We start from the raw sequence: 16767 nt of genomic DNA, 5'->3' as shown, positions 1-16767 counted from the left end.
TCCGAAAACAGAGCTGAGCTGCCTCGACTCGGGTTGACTCAGCCCGTCAGCACAGCACAGCATTTCCATTACAACAGGGCTACTCGCATGAAGGTGTGTCTCTTAACTGAAGACGAGCTTGAGGAGGCTCGAGTCAAGTGGCTGTAAAGCGGTGGATAAACCGTTCGTATACGTCTCTGGGATAAATAGTTTCCTTAAATTCCTCACAATAAAAGTGTTGTTTCGTTATTTAAAAGCTTTTATTATGAAGCAGCACAAACAGGAAATGCTTTCACTCAGGGGGCGTTTCATCAGCAGTAATTTAACACGACTCCGACGCAGCTTAAAGTGAATATGAAACAGCAAAATAATACAGATACCTGAAGGTACAAACAGCGACACGGGAGAGAAACTACATTTTAATACATAAAGATTCTGTTAGAAGCTACAAAAGTGCTGAGAGCTGAACATAAACAGACTTTAAGAAACGTCTTTCTCTCTGCTCTCCTGCACACACAAGTTCACTAACACAACGCTCGCTTGTCCGAGGGCGAGAAAGAAGGGTTATCACGGATTGGCCGCGGGCGGCGAGACCTCACTGCAGGCTGCTTGGAGGCAGATCAGGCTCGCTTTGTCCCCACTCCAGAGTATCGTATATGGTCCGTTGCGGGTGCGGTGCCGTGTAGCTCGGAGTAATAATGGAAATGAAATTCAGCACAGTATGATTTGGCTCGGCGCGGCCACGGTGGAAAAGGCCTACGAGGTGCAGACTGGCCCTTACCACAAGTTGTAGGACTGTCCTCAGTCCTGTCAGGACGTCATCTTTTTCCCACTTTCACAGCAACTGGGACTTAAAAGCACAAAAGAGGAGCCTCTATCAACACACCCTGATGATTAGCGTCTTTTTATCATAGACGAGCAGTATCAGGATCACAGGATCTTTCACCCTGTGTACTGGCAGACTGCATTATGGGAATATTTTGATTTCTAGCAAACAAGATAGCGTCCAGCAGCAGATGACACTCTGCTGCTGTGGAGGTCACTAAGCCTTTACCTTTTAATAACATCAACGTATTATAGAGTCAGACAGAGAATAAAGAACAGAGACGTAACTTACTTGCTGTGGACGTGAATCTTGTGTTAAATTGTTTGTTTATGCAGACGGACTAAATCACAGAGGATCAAAGCTTCACATAAACAGATTAAGGAGGATAAAACGTTAACCAGAGTGAACCCAGGAGCTGTGTTAAACAGTCTGTCAGTGTCTCTCACATGTAAAGGATTCACAGAGTAAACATCTCATTTAGTGAACCAGCTTTTAAAAACAACCATTGTTCAGTCGCTTCATTAATGATTTTGGAAGTTTTGATCAGAGTCTCAAACTCTTCAGAAGCCTCCGCCGAGGTCGGCTTCATGACCCGACATACGCAGCTACATGAATATACAACATGAACCAAAGAGCAACATGCAGTTTTAATATTCATGCTCATTAAAAATAGAGAGCAGATTGTTTTATGCATAATGCAACACACGTCGGGGATAATAAGCTGCACGACAGGAAACCAACTCGGTCAAAACCCAACAGGCACTTGTTTTTCTTTTTACATCTCTGCTTCTCAGATGAGGAGAGTGAAGGTTGTTTACTGTTTGGATGAGAATAAAAGAGGCCACGTTTGTGGTGTTGATTCTTCTCCAACATGGCCACCTGGAACCAAGGAAATGTTGGCTTTGCCTTGTGCAGCTAAGGACACAGTATTTAGGGTTCCTAGCCTACTTTCAAGGGTCCAAACCAAATTACGTTGGTACTACCAGAGGCCGATCCACATCAAATCAATCGGTGCCAAATTTCAGCACGTGAGAGCGCACTCACTCATTTTCATGTTGTTTTCATCATCTTATGTCATTTACATCATTTTCACACATTGTTTCGTCTTTTTATATTATTTTGTATTTTATGTCATTTTCATCTTGTTACTAACATCACTCTAAAATGTGACATTTAATCATGAAAAAAAAAATATTACTTTATATTGAAATTTTTAAACAGTTTTAAACAAAAAAAAGCGTTTCCTGTTTATCTAGATGTTTCCCTGCGACACAAACTGCATGTATTGTGAGGCTCGGGAACTAAATGTAGTAATGTATTAAAAAAAAATGGACATTTTGAATGCAGTCTCATACTTACATACTTCTCCTCTGACCAGCAGCCTGCCTACATGCGCTACTATATGTTCAGTAGAAGAAACACAAATATAGAATTTGCTTCAAAGAGCATTTATTGTTTCAACACACAGCAGGCTAGAAGTAAGTAGCCTCGGGCACCATGAAGAAGATGACTCAAACATGGTCAGACTTAAGTTTAAAGATAAAAAACAGCTTTTCAGCCTCGTCTCGCTGCCTGTTATTTCCAATAATTCAACATGTTGTCAGGACGCTGTGACCTCTGACCTCTTTGTTATCAGTAGTCTCACCTGCATCGACGCACCCTCCACCCGCGCCACGCAGGCCAATCGATCGAGGACGGTCACGGTGACGGGCACAGCGACAAAGAAGCCACTAACGAACGCCCGCAGGTAGCGCCTTCCCGCCCTCGCCTGCTGAGCCATCACCTGGACGGGAAACAACAAAAAACAGGAAGCCGACATCATCAGAGCCACGATGACACACAGGAGAGCAAAACAGCACTCATGTTAGATCAGACTACGTTAGATTAAACTTTATTGATCTCCGTGGGGAGAGCAGGTCGATGCAGCAGCAGGAGAGTAATAGAAAACTACAGAGGAAACAGATCAGAGCAAACATGGGAAAAGAGGACAATTACAGCACGAACAAGTGTGAAGTGGAAGTGCATGTATGAAAGCGGAGAAATATATTTACACGCATGATCTGGTCTGAAAATAAAAATAAATCACACCAGCCACACCACTTGTTCCTGAAAGTGCCTTGATAGCAACACTACGGGTATTTTTGGACTCGGAGCTGCCAAAGCATTTCAAATAGATTTGTTTTTTAAAGACGTTTCTGCCAAACACATTTCAAAGCATGTGAAGTGTTCCCTGCAAAAATGTTCCCTCTTGTCAGGGTAAAAAAATAAAGTCTAAAGGTAGAATTCAGGACAACCTTTTTACATCCAGACTCATCAACATAAATAAAAAGTTTGGGTGATTTCAAAGGAAGTAGGTATTTATTTCTGGATTATGTTTTCCTGCATCCTGGTATAGTACTGTATGATACTGCCGATCGCTGGCAGTCATCGACCAATGAGCTCTCTACAATCATAACGTCATGATTTAAAAGCCCTCTGTATTTGACGTATTGCAGGACAGGAGTTTTCTTCCATTTTTGACTCGTTTCCAGTCTCCTTGTCCAGTTTATAATTTTAAGAAACATTAGTAGTCGGTCTGTGTAGCTAATGTTAGCAGTTAGTCTGTGCAGCTAACATTTTCAGCCATCTATGTCGTTAACATTAGTGGTCAGTCTGTGTACTCAGCAGCTGGTATGTGAGGCTAATGTTAGCGCTTGGTCTGTGTAGTTAGTAGTTAGTCTGTGTAGCTAGTGTTAGTGGTTTGTCTGAGTAGCTAACACAGCAGTCAGTTTGTGTAGCTAACATTAGTGGTTCGTCTGTACAGATGACATTAGCAGCAGGTCTGTGTTGCTGATGACAGGAGTCAGTTTGTGTAGCTAACGTTAGCGGTTTGTCTCACCTGTAAATATTTCTTTAAATTAGATGTTGAGCTCTTGGATGATGACAGTATTTTCAAAGCTGTTTGCAGAACTGTCACTGTACACTGATATTCTTCCCCTATTCTGATTTTAAGCCAACATAATGCTGAAATTTCCCTCCAGAGAAGCACTTTTTCACCAGAGCTCATGATAATGAACTGACTGTCAGATTAGCTGGTTAGACTCAGAGCAGACACAGTGAGCATGTAGTATATTGTTCTGTAATTTTCTGTATTCTACTTATGTTGTCCTGTTACATGTAATCCATTACTCCCAAGCCTGGGTATAACTTTTCTGCAACCTTTGTGGGGTTCAAACCTCACGGCTGAGAAATTAATCCATCATGGAACAAGCAGACATCCTCACTGAGGCCCTGAAGGCCTGTGTAACAGATCACACGGACTGTATAACATCATTTTCCACAAAAAAGGACAGTATTCCACCATGTATCAGTCTAACACGTGATGTTGGAGCTTAATCACAACATGAGCCTCACTGACTACAACATACAGGCACTCTGACGTCCTCCTCCTGTCAATTTTAACCGCAGGTCTGGCGATTGGACACTGAAAACGCATCACACTGAGCCTGTTCTCCCCAGACAGACTTTTTCATCCACTTTGCTTTTCACAGCGCGCTCCAGGAAGCCCAGACAGGCGTGAAATGACCGACCAGCCGGCAGCGGCGGCGGCAGCAGCAGCAGCGGCAGCCATGCACCGCTGCCTTCAGCAAACAGCTAACAGCCTCGTCTGGACGTCCACTGTCCTCACTCCAGAGATCTGCTACAGCTATTACCTCCACATCACGAGACTTCATATGAAACATCATCAAACCCACACTGTACTCCCTCAACATTTTCCCCATCACTGCAGCCGGGAACTCTTACAGGAAAATAGACACTAATCTGTATTTCCCTTCACTATAATGTGATGTCTCTACACGACATGATGCATAATGAAGTGCTGCAAAATATGTTAGTTATTTACATCTCAACTTTATTAGGTTACTGTTTACTTTTCCTGTGGTAACATGAGATAACAGTAACCAGTTCAATATTTTATTTTATAAACAGACACATAAAGCACATTAGAATAATAATAATAATAATGATAGCAGCATGTTTTAAAGTTAGTCTCATTTCCATCTGATTTAATCGACTCCATGTCAGATGCTTGATCAGAAAACTAGTGGACCTCAAATTCAAAAGCTGTGATGCAAATTAATTTAATCACTAATCACTGTCAACCCTTGACTTTAGACTTAAACTGGTTATGACAGGAGTTATTTTTTCACTGGAGTCATATGAAGGTAAGATGATCACTGGCAGTGTACTTTTGCATCAGTGTGGGGCGAAGAAAATTGCAGTGAATTACAGACAGTCTATGATGTTATTTTTAGCCATTTCTGACTCATACGTGGCTGATAAAGTGAACAGAAGGTATAAAACAGCAGAATAACACCATTAGATGATGCATGCTGTAAAGTTAACAGCAGCGGTGTAGACATAGGCGCCATCTCCGGGGGGTATAGCGACCCCCAAATCTTGGGGCAAAGCAGGAGAAAATGCAGTTGTAAAATAGCCATAGACTAATAAATTTAATTGGCATTTGACAGGAAAGGAAAATAAAGTCATAGCATGTTGCTATTTAATTTTCATTTTCTTACGTGTTACTGGCTGAGCACACCAAGCATTTTAATTATTAATAATTATTCTCAGGAAAATATTATTCAGACAGATATTTTTTTGCCCCCTCAATGCGCCTATGGGTGCAAACATCACTTTTAACATGGGCTGATGAAGAAACGTCTAAAAATGTATCTTAAGTGACTTCTAACAGAAACATGTTCCTCATGTTGATAATCCTCATGTATTGTGCTTGGGTACTAACAGGACGACGCTGCTGTCTCACTGCAGCTGCAGGAGGAAGACAGGTCGCTCAGTGCTTCACTTCCAGCGCTCGTCTGGAGCAGTTTGTCCTGCTGTGATGAGACATGTCCAGTTTGTGGAGCTTAAAGAGAGTCAAACTGTTGCCTCTCTGTCTGAAATATTCCCACGCTGTAGATGACTGGGGCGAGGTTCTCTGAAGTTTGTTCTCTGGGTGAATCTGTGCTCTGATTGGGTGCACCAGTTAACAGTGACGTGACGACGCACATTATGCAAATCAATGTGGCAGATTAATCGATAATGAAAATACTTGTTAGTTGCAGCTCTACACTGGTAAAAGAAACTCTCCATAATGTATAACTATATAACTGTGGCTATCGCAGTATCTATGCTAACAGGTGACATTGTTTGTTTGTTTTGAGTCACTTCAATGGACACTTTTTGTTGTTGCCACATGTAAAACCACACCTGTAGCTGCAAACAGTCTCTTGGAGGATGCTGATTGGCTCGCACCACCTCTGGTGTGGACACAAACAGACAGCTCGATGGCTGGCAAAGATGGATTCTCGCGTGATCTTGCAATTTTGCAAATCCAGGTGTTTCACAAGGTAAACATTTAACATGAGCATCCAACATTTTACCATGATATTGTGATATTGTCATGACATCACAATATATATGGCAGGAAGTCATGAAAAGTACAACAGGTCCCCCTTTAACTTCATATGTCCAGACTCCAACTCCATAGTTGATTAGATTGAAAATCTCACTGCTGGAAAAGAAAGCAAATAAGCATATCATTCAAAATGCCTAACTATTTGTTTAAGCTCTCCTCTGAGGATAATAACTTCTCTCCAGCCTGGACACTGAAACATCGTGCAGCTGTTCAGTGTAAACTAGTTTAAGCAGATACCACTGTCTAATAATAAAAGTTTAACACATCACAGATACACTGACACATATACAATATACAACTGCACTCATGAACAGTACTATGAATACACACACACCACACACACACACACACACACACAAACAGAGCCGAGCGTTCCCGGGCTCCGTGTACATTACGTCCTATTAAACACGGTGATCTGCCTCTGCTGGACTTTGGAAGGCATCAGTTACCCACCATGTGCTGGAGGGAGGAAACGCTAGGTTAAGAACTCAGTTATCAATGCAAAAACAGTTAAGAACCCAAATATCAATGCAAAAAAAATGGTTAAGAACCCAGACGCAAGAGTTACAAATGGTTAAAAACCCAGATAAACACTAAAAATTGTCAAGAACCCAAATATCAATGCTAAACATGGTTACGACCCCAGATATCAATGCTAAAAAATGATTAAGAACCCAGATATCAACACTGTATATTGATAAGAAGCTAAGGATAAGTGTGTAAAATGGTTAAGACCACAGATATATAGATGCTAAAAATGGTTACAAATCCAGATCAACTCCACAACTTATTTGATGAATCTCTCTCTGTTGGAAAAGAAAGCAAATTAGCATATTACCCAAAATGCCTAACTATTTGTTTAAGCTCTCCTCTGAGGATAATAACTTCTCTCCAGCCTGGATTCTGAAACATCATGCAGCTGTTCAGTGTAAACTAATTTAAGCACTGTCTAATAATAAAACACTGTAGTTGAACACATCACAGATACACTCACATACACTAACAAACACACTCATATAGAGCACTATGAACACACACACACACACACACAGGGCTCCAGCCTCCTCAAACAAAGCCGAGCGTTCCCGGCCTCCGTGTACGTTACGTCCTATTAAACACGGTGATCTGCCTCCGCTGGGCTTTGTGAGACATCAGTTACCCACCATGTGCTGGAGGGAGGAAACTCCAGCGCCGGAGCAGAAAATCTATTCTAGCATAATAATCCATCCTGACATGAACATATTGCCATTACACTTCCATACAGCCCGCCGCATAATTCCCCTCACAGAGAACAAGTGTATCATCAGAGGAAGCTCGATGCGCAGCTTCAAGGTTTCCGCTCGGTTTTACAGCCGAGTCGTTTCTGTGCCGACACCTCGGAGCCCCGCGGCGCTCGCACTAAAACGACCTTGTTTCCTGTAGTTTCCTGTCGGCACATTTAAACGATGTGGCTGACACAGCAGGTCCCACATCAAAGTCATGGAGAAATGAAAAATCTTTCTCACCTTGTTAGCTAAATGTCCACATTATAATACTGTGCTTTTAACAGGAAGACACCCCCAAACTACAATTTCTTTCCCGGGTTTCAATTAAAAATCCATCTCATCAATAAAACAGAGCCATCACAGAGTTTCACGGCTGTCAGGTGGAAACTTGTTTCTCCACAGTGCCAACTTTTGGGAACCACAGTGAGACGGCTTGCAGTTCTTATAGTAGTTTATGGATATGGCCACAACTTTTTACTTTTAAGTCTTTTTTAATATACATGAACGAGCAACAAACAACACAAATGCATGTTATTTTAACATTAACATCAACAAATTTTCACTTAGAGCCATCACAAAACTAATCATAGCCTATGGGATAAGACTGGAACAGAGTACAAACATAAAACCAAAAAAAAGCTGGAAACATTTCTGTTTGTAATAAATAAAGGCACTTTGTTTCAAAATTTGAGTTTTAACACAAAGATTCAGTGAGTTATTGGTGCTGAGGCAAAAAGTGTTTCAACCGTCCCTGGTCTCCCCTACTTTATTGTTAATGGAGTATAATTAATTAATTACTTGGATTTTAATTATGGTAAATTGGAAATTGAGACCACGGGTGAAGTTTTATTTACAGAGACGACGACAGTCGCTAAGCAACCAAGATGCAGCTGTTCAAAACTAACAGTGGCAATATCTGTGTGGTCAGTGTGATCGTCAATAGCCGAAATGATAAATGGTAAAAATTATCACATTTAATTTGCCTTTCGAGCTATACATATACATATATATATATATATATATATATATATATATATATATATATATATATATGTATGTAAAAAACATTTTAAATGAAAATACAGACACTTTTAGACTTTTTTAAAAGTCAGGTACCAGCAGCATTATATTTTTTAATTCAACAAAGTTTTTGTACATATCAATTTGACCACCTTGGCTGTTCTAGTGTTAACAGTTTCATCAGTTTGGAGAACTTTCTCATACATGCAAAGAACAGCAGGGTTTCCTAAAGCGCCCCCAGCAGAAGAGAAGGTATAAAGAGAGCAAATGACAGAATAACTGCTGTGTGTTGGCAGAGAGCGACTGTAAATGTGTGAACGGAGAAAAAGGTGAGTGGTGAAGTTGTTGGTCAGTAAATGTGCAGCTCAGGTTTGAGTCTGTCAGTGAGTGAAAGCTGCAGCTTCTCAAGACTGAAGAAGAGCTCCTGAGTGTGTGTTGGTTCCCAACTGTGGGAACACGAGAACAGTCATTTGAGCAGTTTTACACAAATACTGCCATACTGTATACCCCAGTATAATGTCAGGAAGGTATGAAAAAATAGATGGACACTGTCCAAGCCTCTCTGTTGGCTAAAATCCAAATGCACCACAGAAAGGCAGAGAGAGAAATATTTTTTTCAAATAATTATTTTGAGTCATTTTTAATTTTAAAAAAAGTCCTAATTTTCTGGTTCCTTTCATCCTCTGATGCTAAACTGAATATCTTTGGGTTGTGGACGAGAATGTGATCATTTTTTTTTTTTTTTTAACTATTTTCTGACATTTTATGGACCAAACAAACTGAGAATATAATCGACAGATTAATCAATACTGAAAATAATTGTTAGTTGCAGCCCTGAAGAAGAGCGTGAGGAGGAAGAGTAACTGAGCTCCTATTGTACCAAAACTCATTAATGCAAAAAAAACAAAAACAAAAACAAACAAAAAATAATGACGGGACCCGGGCGGCGAACTTGAATGGAAGCATGAAGAGAACGAGAGAAATATCTTTGTATTAATCTTCCTCTGTCTCTCTGCCTCTGTGTTCGGTGACGTGACCGACGCAGATTGTGGTTCTACGGTTTGTGTTTCGGCCGCCCGTCCCTCCGCTGGATTTGTTTATGACGCGGTGACAACCGCACTCCAGCACATTAAAGTGAGCTCCGCTGGGAGAGCAGTCTTTATCAAGTCTGCAGAAAAGACATTAATATTGTCGACACAGTGACAAACGAGTTAATGCAGCACATCTCTCTCCCTCGCCATTGTTATTCATGCCGGCGCCCAATATGCAGAAGCAACTCTGTAACAAGCTGTGGCAATAGAGCAGACAGGTTATCATAAACAAACACTTATTGGGAGTTATTAGACTGCGACAGCCACAGAAATGAGAGCTCCTGCTTTTATATCAGCACCGTAAAAGAGCAGAGTGAAGTTAAAGAGCAGCGCTCCATGTCGGCCTCTTTATGTCTAAAAGCAGCTCCTCAGAGATCTGTCAGGAGTTCAACAAACCCAATTCCACTAACCATTTCCAATTTATTCAGATGAGCCAGATACAGAGGGTATAAATATCAAATCCAGCCAGCCGAGAGCCCCGGAGTAGACCTCAGGTCAGCATATCAGCCACTATCAAGCCGAGACATTGTGGTGTGCTTTTGCTCCGATTGCTAGAATTGAATTTCTGGGTCTCTGGGCTGGACTCCATCTCAGCCGGTGACTAATGTTGGCGTTCCAAAGCTTTTCCAGACCGATAAATCCACAGGGGAGGACGCAGCAAGGCAGCGGGGACGCTGATTACAGCCGGCCGCTGGGAGATTTCCCCCCAAAAACCAGCTCCACTTCTGCCACGGCAGCAGTTCTGGGCTTTGCAAGGGGGAGCAGACGGGGTGGGGAGCCGCATAAAAGCCCTGACCTACAAATAAGTTTGATGGGAGACTTAAAGAGAGTGAGAACTGTGGCACAGAGGAAGAGGAGGGCGAAGAGGCCGACTGACGCTGCTGCGTTCGAGTTACTGTTTGACAGGCAGCTGCTAATTAAAGTTTTAATTAAGGCGCAGTTTGATATGAATGCAGTTCAGAAAGTTTACAGCAGCGAGTTACTGCAGCCTTTAGAGCAGGCAAAATTTAAAATCTCTTCATAATTTATTGGTTATAGGTCCGGGTCCGTATAGGAAGGCGTGTGGGTCCGGACTCGGACCGCAGTCCGCCTGTTAGGGACCCCTGCTTTAGAGGAACTGTTGGACATTTTGGGAAATTTGCCTGCTGTCAGAGGCAGAGCTGAGCAATTAACTGAGATATTATTGAAATATGGCCAAATCACAGGAGCTAGAATTTCTTTGATCAAGGTAAAAAGTGACCATGAAAAATGAAGAACTGTGGTGCTGCAGATGTGCCCAAATCATATTCTCCAGATGTGTTGTGCAGCACATTGAGCTGCACAATATGTGTCTAGAGTTGCATTAATTTTTCGCCAAGATCTTGTGCTGATGATGGGAGGGTCAGACCGCTGCGTAAAGTCTTCTCCAGCACATCCCACAGATTGTCAGTGGGGTTCAGGTCTGGACTCTGTGGTGGACAGTCCACGTGTGAAAATGATGTCTCACGCTCCCTGAACCGCTCTATTCAGGTAGTGAGCTGACCTCATTTTTTGGACACATAACGTTGCTGAACCTCATCCTGAGCAACTGAAACAAACCCCAGATCATAACACTGCCCCCACAGGCTTGTACTGTAGGCACAAGGCATGATGGGAGCATCACTTCATCCGCCTCTCTTCTTACCCCGATGCCCCCATCACTCTGGAACAGGGTAAATCTGGACTCATTAGACCACATGACCTTTTTATGCTTCCTAGCAAACTGAATCCTTTTTTTTTGTGATTAACCTCACGGACTTGTCTTCACATTGTGTGTGTGGAAATGCTCTTACTTTCATTATTAAACACAGCTGTGAGTTCTACTGTTGATTTTTTTTTTATGATTTGATTTCACCAGAAAACCAAGAAAAGCAAGTTTTATCTGTAATATCTGACAAATAATTAACCTGTCTTTGATTTCAGGCTGATCTACATTTGGTTCTCCTGGAGCTCCACAGACCCTTGTGCTGCGTTCAGGACATGTGGGGCGTTTGGTAGAGAAGATTGCCATGTTTAATAAAAAAGACTAAATCCATTTATGTGCTTCGACAGTACTGAATGGCGTAATTGTGACTTGGATGTTGACATGGACAGTTTGTACAAATCAGAAACATGGTAATTACAGAAATAACAGGAGGGATGTAATTTATTTTTTAGGATTTAACTGAGAAAAGATGTTTGAGAGTGTTGTTATTGTACCAGCCATAATAATGAGAGTAAGGCTTGAATGGTTTACCAGCTTTCTAGCCTTTAATGTGTTTTAATCAGAGGTTCTACTGGAGGTCAGTAAATATTTTGATTAATATTTCACATGTAGGGTTAAACTGGCATCCAGGTAGTACTTGTATGTTTGTAAGAGCTCATTTATTTGTTCTGCAGCTATTATTATGTTTTCTGATGAAAAGGCAAGAAGGAGAGAAAAGTAGATTTGTGTTGAAGATAAATAAATGCTTCTGGAAACATCAGGATGCTTCACTTTTCCCTGGCTTGGGTTCGCTACCAGATCCAGTATTTCCACATTACCTACACCTTTTCCTATAAAATACAACAAATAGCGAGTTCTGTGGTTGTAATATGCCCCGCCCTCTGTTAATCACAAGACAACATCCAGGGTTGCCAGGTATGCATTTATTCTGCATAATTGGGCTACTTTTGAAGACTTTGCATGGGATGATTTTTTGGTGCGTTAGTTAGGTGGACCTTTTCTTGCATTATAACTAAATTTTGAGTTCAAATCTGAAATTGATAATTGTCAAAGTCAAATTCCTTACTTATCTTAAAAATGTGACTTACTGTCACATAAATTGGACTTAAAAAGTGTACATTTCTTCTCAGTCTCATTATTTTGAGTTACTGAGTTGTTGGGGTTTTTTTTAGCATTCCTAATTAGGGATGCAACAACACCGAAAACTAAAGGTCCGATAAAACCACAACAAAAAGTCCATGAGTCAGTATTTATCACAATATTCAAAATCAAATGTGTGCAGCATTATTTGTTGATAAAAAGTTAATTGTGACATTCAATATATTGTTACATCCCTCAGGGATCAATATTAATGTTTTGTTTTTTGTTTTGTTTTTTCCACTTGACCAGTCAGGTAAGTGGGTAAGAAATCTACTATGACAAAGTCAATTTTTACTTGCCTCTGTACAAACTGGGTTTAGTATTAGCCCCATCAGGGACTGCAAAATCTATAAAATGTCAGAAAATATTGAAAAATGTCCATCGACTTTAACGTCTTGTTTTGTCAATCTAAACAGAGATATTCAGTTTAATATGATAATAAATGAAGAAAAGTGGGAAATCTCCATATCTGAGAAGCTGAAAACAGCATTTTCTGCCACTTTGCATGAAGAATTACTTGATTATCAAAATATTTTAAATGTTAAATTCTTTTTTACAGATTTACGTGCCCTTGTGAAGCCTTACTGTTGTGCCCTGTCTTTATTTCCTAATCCTTTCCGCTTCCATGGAAAAACTTTGATGAGGTACAGATGTCAAATCTCTCCCAGCGTGGGCGAAGCTGGGAAACAGCGAAAGAGATGAGAGTCATCTCACAGTGGAAATGTCCTTTAAATTCGGGGACAGACGAGAAGCCGCCGTCATGTCGAGGAGAATGTAAAAGGCCAGAGCTCCAGGATGTTGAGTAAATGTCACAGCGCGACCAGGACCCGGAGTTCACGTCCACCTGCTTCGATAAGTACGAGGCGGCCACTGAAAGGCACTCTCTCTCTTCGTATCACTGAGACTTTTCCTGCAGATTACCCATAATTACCTGGAGGACAGTCCTCTGCGTCCAGACCAGAGTTCAGCCACTGCCTCCGCTGCACAGCTTTTATCCAGATAAAAGTCGGCAGCTCATATTTGTCTCTCTGCTCTCACGTGCAAAGGCTTGACATGAACCGACTTCCAGATAAACAAGTCAGCTCTGTCCTTTCTGTGTCTCTGCTCGCCGTACGACTCAAGCTCTAATTACAGAATCCCATTATCAATATGAAAGAGATGTTTGTTTTTTCCATTAGGAGGCCCAGAGGCGGCGGCAGATTGATTTTTCCTGATGAGCGCTTCATTACAGACGAGAGGCGTCTGCAGACGGAGATCTGACGGCTTGGTGGCCGGGCTCGAACACGCCACGCTGGGACATAAAGGTGCGAGGGAAGGCCCTGATAGCGCCCCCTGGAAGCAGTGTTCATCATACAACACAACACAAAGGCTGTGAGTGGAACAAAACAACATACTCTTAAAGGAAAACTCACCCCAAAAACAAACTTCTCACATGAGGTTTGTCCTTCTAGATCAGGGGTCTGCAAGCTTTGCAATCAAAAGAGACATTTTTGGGTAAAGAAAAGCAAAAAGAAAAATGACTGTAGCTGCAGCTATTACGTTCTCTTTCATCCCCTGAGAACTTTAGCTAACTGAAAGAGTCTCAAGAAGACGAGCCATCATCAAAATTTAGAGGAAAAGTCAGCGAGCCATAGACGCGGGCTATGATGTACATTTTAGTTGATGAAATATTAAAGGTAACATAGTTTTTACCGTTTACCAATACCAACATTTCAAGGCAACATATACTGTACTCTGTCATCAAACTGACCTTATAACATTCAATGACATCATTCAAAGGTCTCATGAAGTTTAGTGTCAGCACCAATCGCATAAAAAGTAAACCTGAACGATTTCATTAAGTCTACTAAGTTGTCATACACACTCTTTCAAATTAAGTGTTAACGAAGTACGTATGTTTTCATGTCAAAATGCAATTGTCTGATTCTTAGATGCATCACGAGAATCAATTCATAAATGTCAAAACTCAATTTTCTAGATGTTAATTAATGTGATTAAAATGGAGCGAAAACAGCAAAGCATTAAAAAAACACTTCAACCATCTCTGTGGTCGAGAAAATAACTCTCTGCTCAGATAAACCTGCCCTGATAAACTCTGTACCAGCTCTGCATGATGGACAGAGATGTCTTTGCTGCAGAGAGGCTGCTCTCCACTGCTGGAGACATAACTTTAATAACAACACGCACCACGGAGCACTCCGCCACCCCTTCATGTTTTTTTATTCTCATACAGGCAGAAGCCTGTATGACGCTCTCAAACTAATAAAGCCATTAATCAATGCAGTTAACTTTTTAAAACTGAAAGGTTACAGACTATTTAAGTGCCAGTTTAGTTTCATATTGTATTGAGACCGGAAAAGGTGACCTTAGTCTTTTCATTCAATTCAGAATATATGAATCAAACCTGACAAAAAGACTCTCACCCCTAAATGTAACGTGCATGATGTTTACTTCAAAAAAAGCTTAAAATTTTAATGCATCGAGAATCGTTTTACCATCGAATCCTGAGGCACCCAGAGATCCCCACCCCTGTAGCCTGAGGCAGGGCAGAAACATCTGCACTGTAACCTACGTCACTGCTTTACGTTTGGAAAAACCTGCAAAAGAACCCAGACGGAGTCAACCTTTCATCTTGCAGTGGCATTAGACATCTACAGCAGATTTCATGTTAACGTGCAGTACCTGGCGGTTCTGCCGTGTGCACCGGCGCTAATGGAGCAACAAAAAGTCATCTCAGTGAGTCTGACATTTGGTCCGACTTTGCATGAGGTACTTATACGAAATAAGTCGTTGGCTGGATAATCTCTTTAACCTTATCACCGAATATTTATTCATCTCCAGACCGCCGGGCCTCGCCGTGCGACGCCAGCCATGACCGTGCTCGCTCAGCCAAAACTAAGGTGATTATTGGACGGGTGTCAGTGTTGACTGTAAGCTGGGAGGATCCAGGCCCGCTGCTGGGGACACAAATGGGATTTGTCTCTCATGCAGAACATCAGACGTGGCTTTTTAGGCCACGGCAGCAGGGAGAGCATTACAGAAATCCCTGCTTCCGCTCACCTTGGAGGCCTAATGGGCAGTTTGGGCCGCCAGTGATGCAACCATTAGCTCAGGCAGCCACTCTGGGACACAAACACAGGCTGAAAGCCACTTGACAGCGCAAAAATCAAACAGAAATAACCAGGCTGAGCCACCTCTGAACATCCCTCTCCCGTGTGGCAGGTTCAGGCTGTTGTTACACAGCAAATAGCGGATGTCAAAATCTACTTGTCAGCAGGCCTGACAGCAAAATCACAAATGATTGCACTAAAAAATAAATCTAAAGGAAGCAGCGAATGACACGTTACTCTGAGTTTGATTTTTTTTTTCCTGATAAAAATGTTTTCTCCCAGCAGAGATTCAGATGTAAACTTTTTTCTTTCAGAGCTCTGCAGCTTCCTCCCTGCTGAGGTAATTTAGCAGCTGAACATCACAGGGCAGCATGACTCTGCACCACCGCAACACACTGCAACACAGTTAAACAACAGATGACACACTACAATCACGTCTAATACATTAAAACACAGAGCTACTCCTCTGTTCTATGTAGGGTCGGGAACTGAACTCGGTAATTTTAAGGGCACAGATCAAATTACATCATGTTAAATCAATTCATGCAAAATTTAGCAAAATAGAGGAAAAGACAAAGAGCTGTATTAGTGAGCAGGAGCGTTCCGAAAGCAGCTGCAAGTGTGGTTAAACTTTATAAAACTCAACGCAGACAACACTCGCTATGTCTATGTAAAGCTGGCGAGGACAACACGTCTAACAAACAAGTTTGAACTAGTGTTCAAAAGGAAAACAAACACTTAAGTGAATGCAGTTTGGTATAAAACATTTGGTTAGGTTTAGGAAAGGAACATTATTTGAGTTACAACAAGTACATTAGTTACAGTAGTTGTGTATGCACGTTTGGAGCAATGGGCGTATGTTTTTAGGGATTGCAGGCTGTGGGACAAAAGGGACATGTTTCAGACTATTGGTGCACCTTTGGACTGAGGAGGGTGACAAAGACGTCAGTATTTGATGACCTGGGATGAGAATGACTTGATGACAGAGCTGGGTACCGGTACTAAATACCTTTGTAAATTATCAACTTAAATTAGCTAGTACCAAGTGGTACCAAAACATCTCCAGACAAACAATACTTGCTTTCAGTCCTTTTGGTACCCAGAAAAAAAAAGACTACTTATTTGGTTTTGCTTGCAGCCAATCACTGCAAGTGT

The 16767-nt window shown here is 41.5% G+C and overlaps 1 protein-coding gene across 1 annotated transcript in view; it reads right to left on the bottom strand.

Annotated features, from left to right (window-relative positions):
* The window catches only part of immp2l (inner mitochondrial membrane peptidase subunit 2), a 193317-nt gene that overhangs the window by 172765 nt on the left and 3785 nt on the right, over positions 1-16767 (bottom strand). Inside the window, exon 2 of the mRNA XM_084733709.1 lies at positions 2451-2588. Within this exon, the coding sequence (XP_084589835.1) occupies positions 2451-2585 (135 nt within the window). The 5' untranslated portion in view covers positions 2586-2588. The remainder of the gene's footprint in view (positions 1-2450; positions 2589-16767) is intronic.

The sequence above is a fragment of the Lutjanus erythropterus genome, chromosome 13 (assembly GCF_056507025.1).
Source record: "Lutjanus erythropterus isolate fLutEry1 chromosome 13, fLutEry1.hap2, whole genome shotgun sequence".
Taxonomy (NCBI): domain Eukaryota; kingdom Metazoa; phylum Chordata; class Actinopteri; order Lutjaniformes; family Lutjanidae; genus Lutjanus; species Lutjanus erythropterus.
Note: the sequence above shows the minus strand (reverse complement) of the source record. Positions and strands in the feature narration are given on the sequence as shown.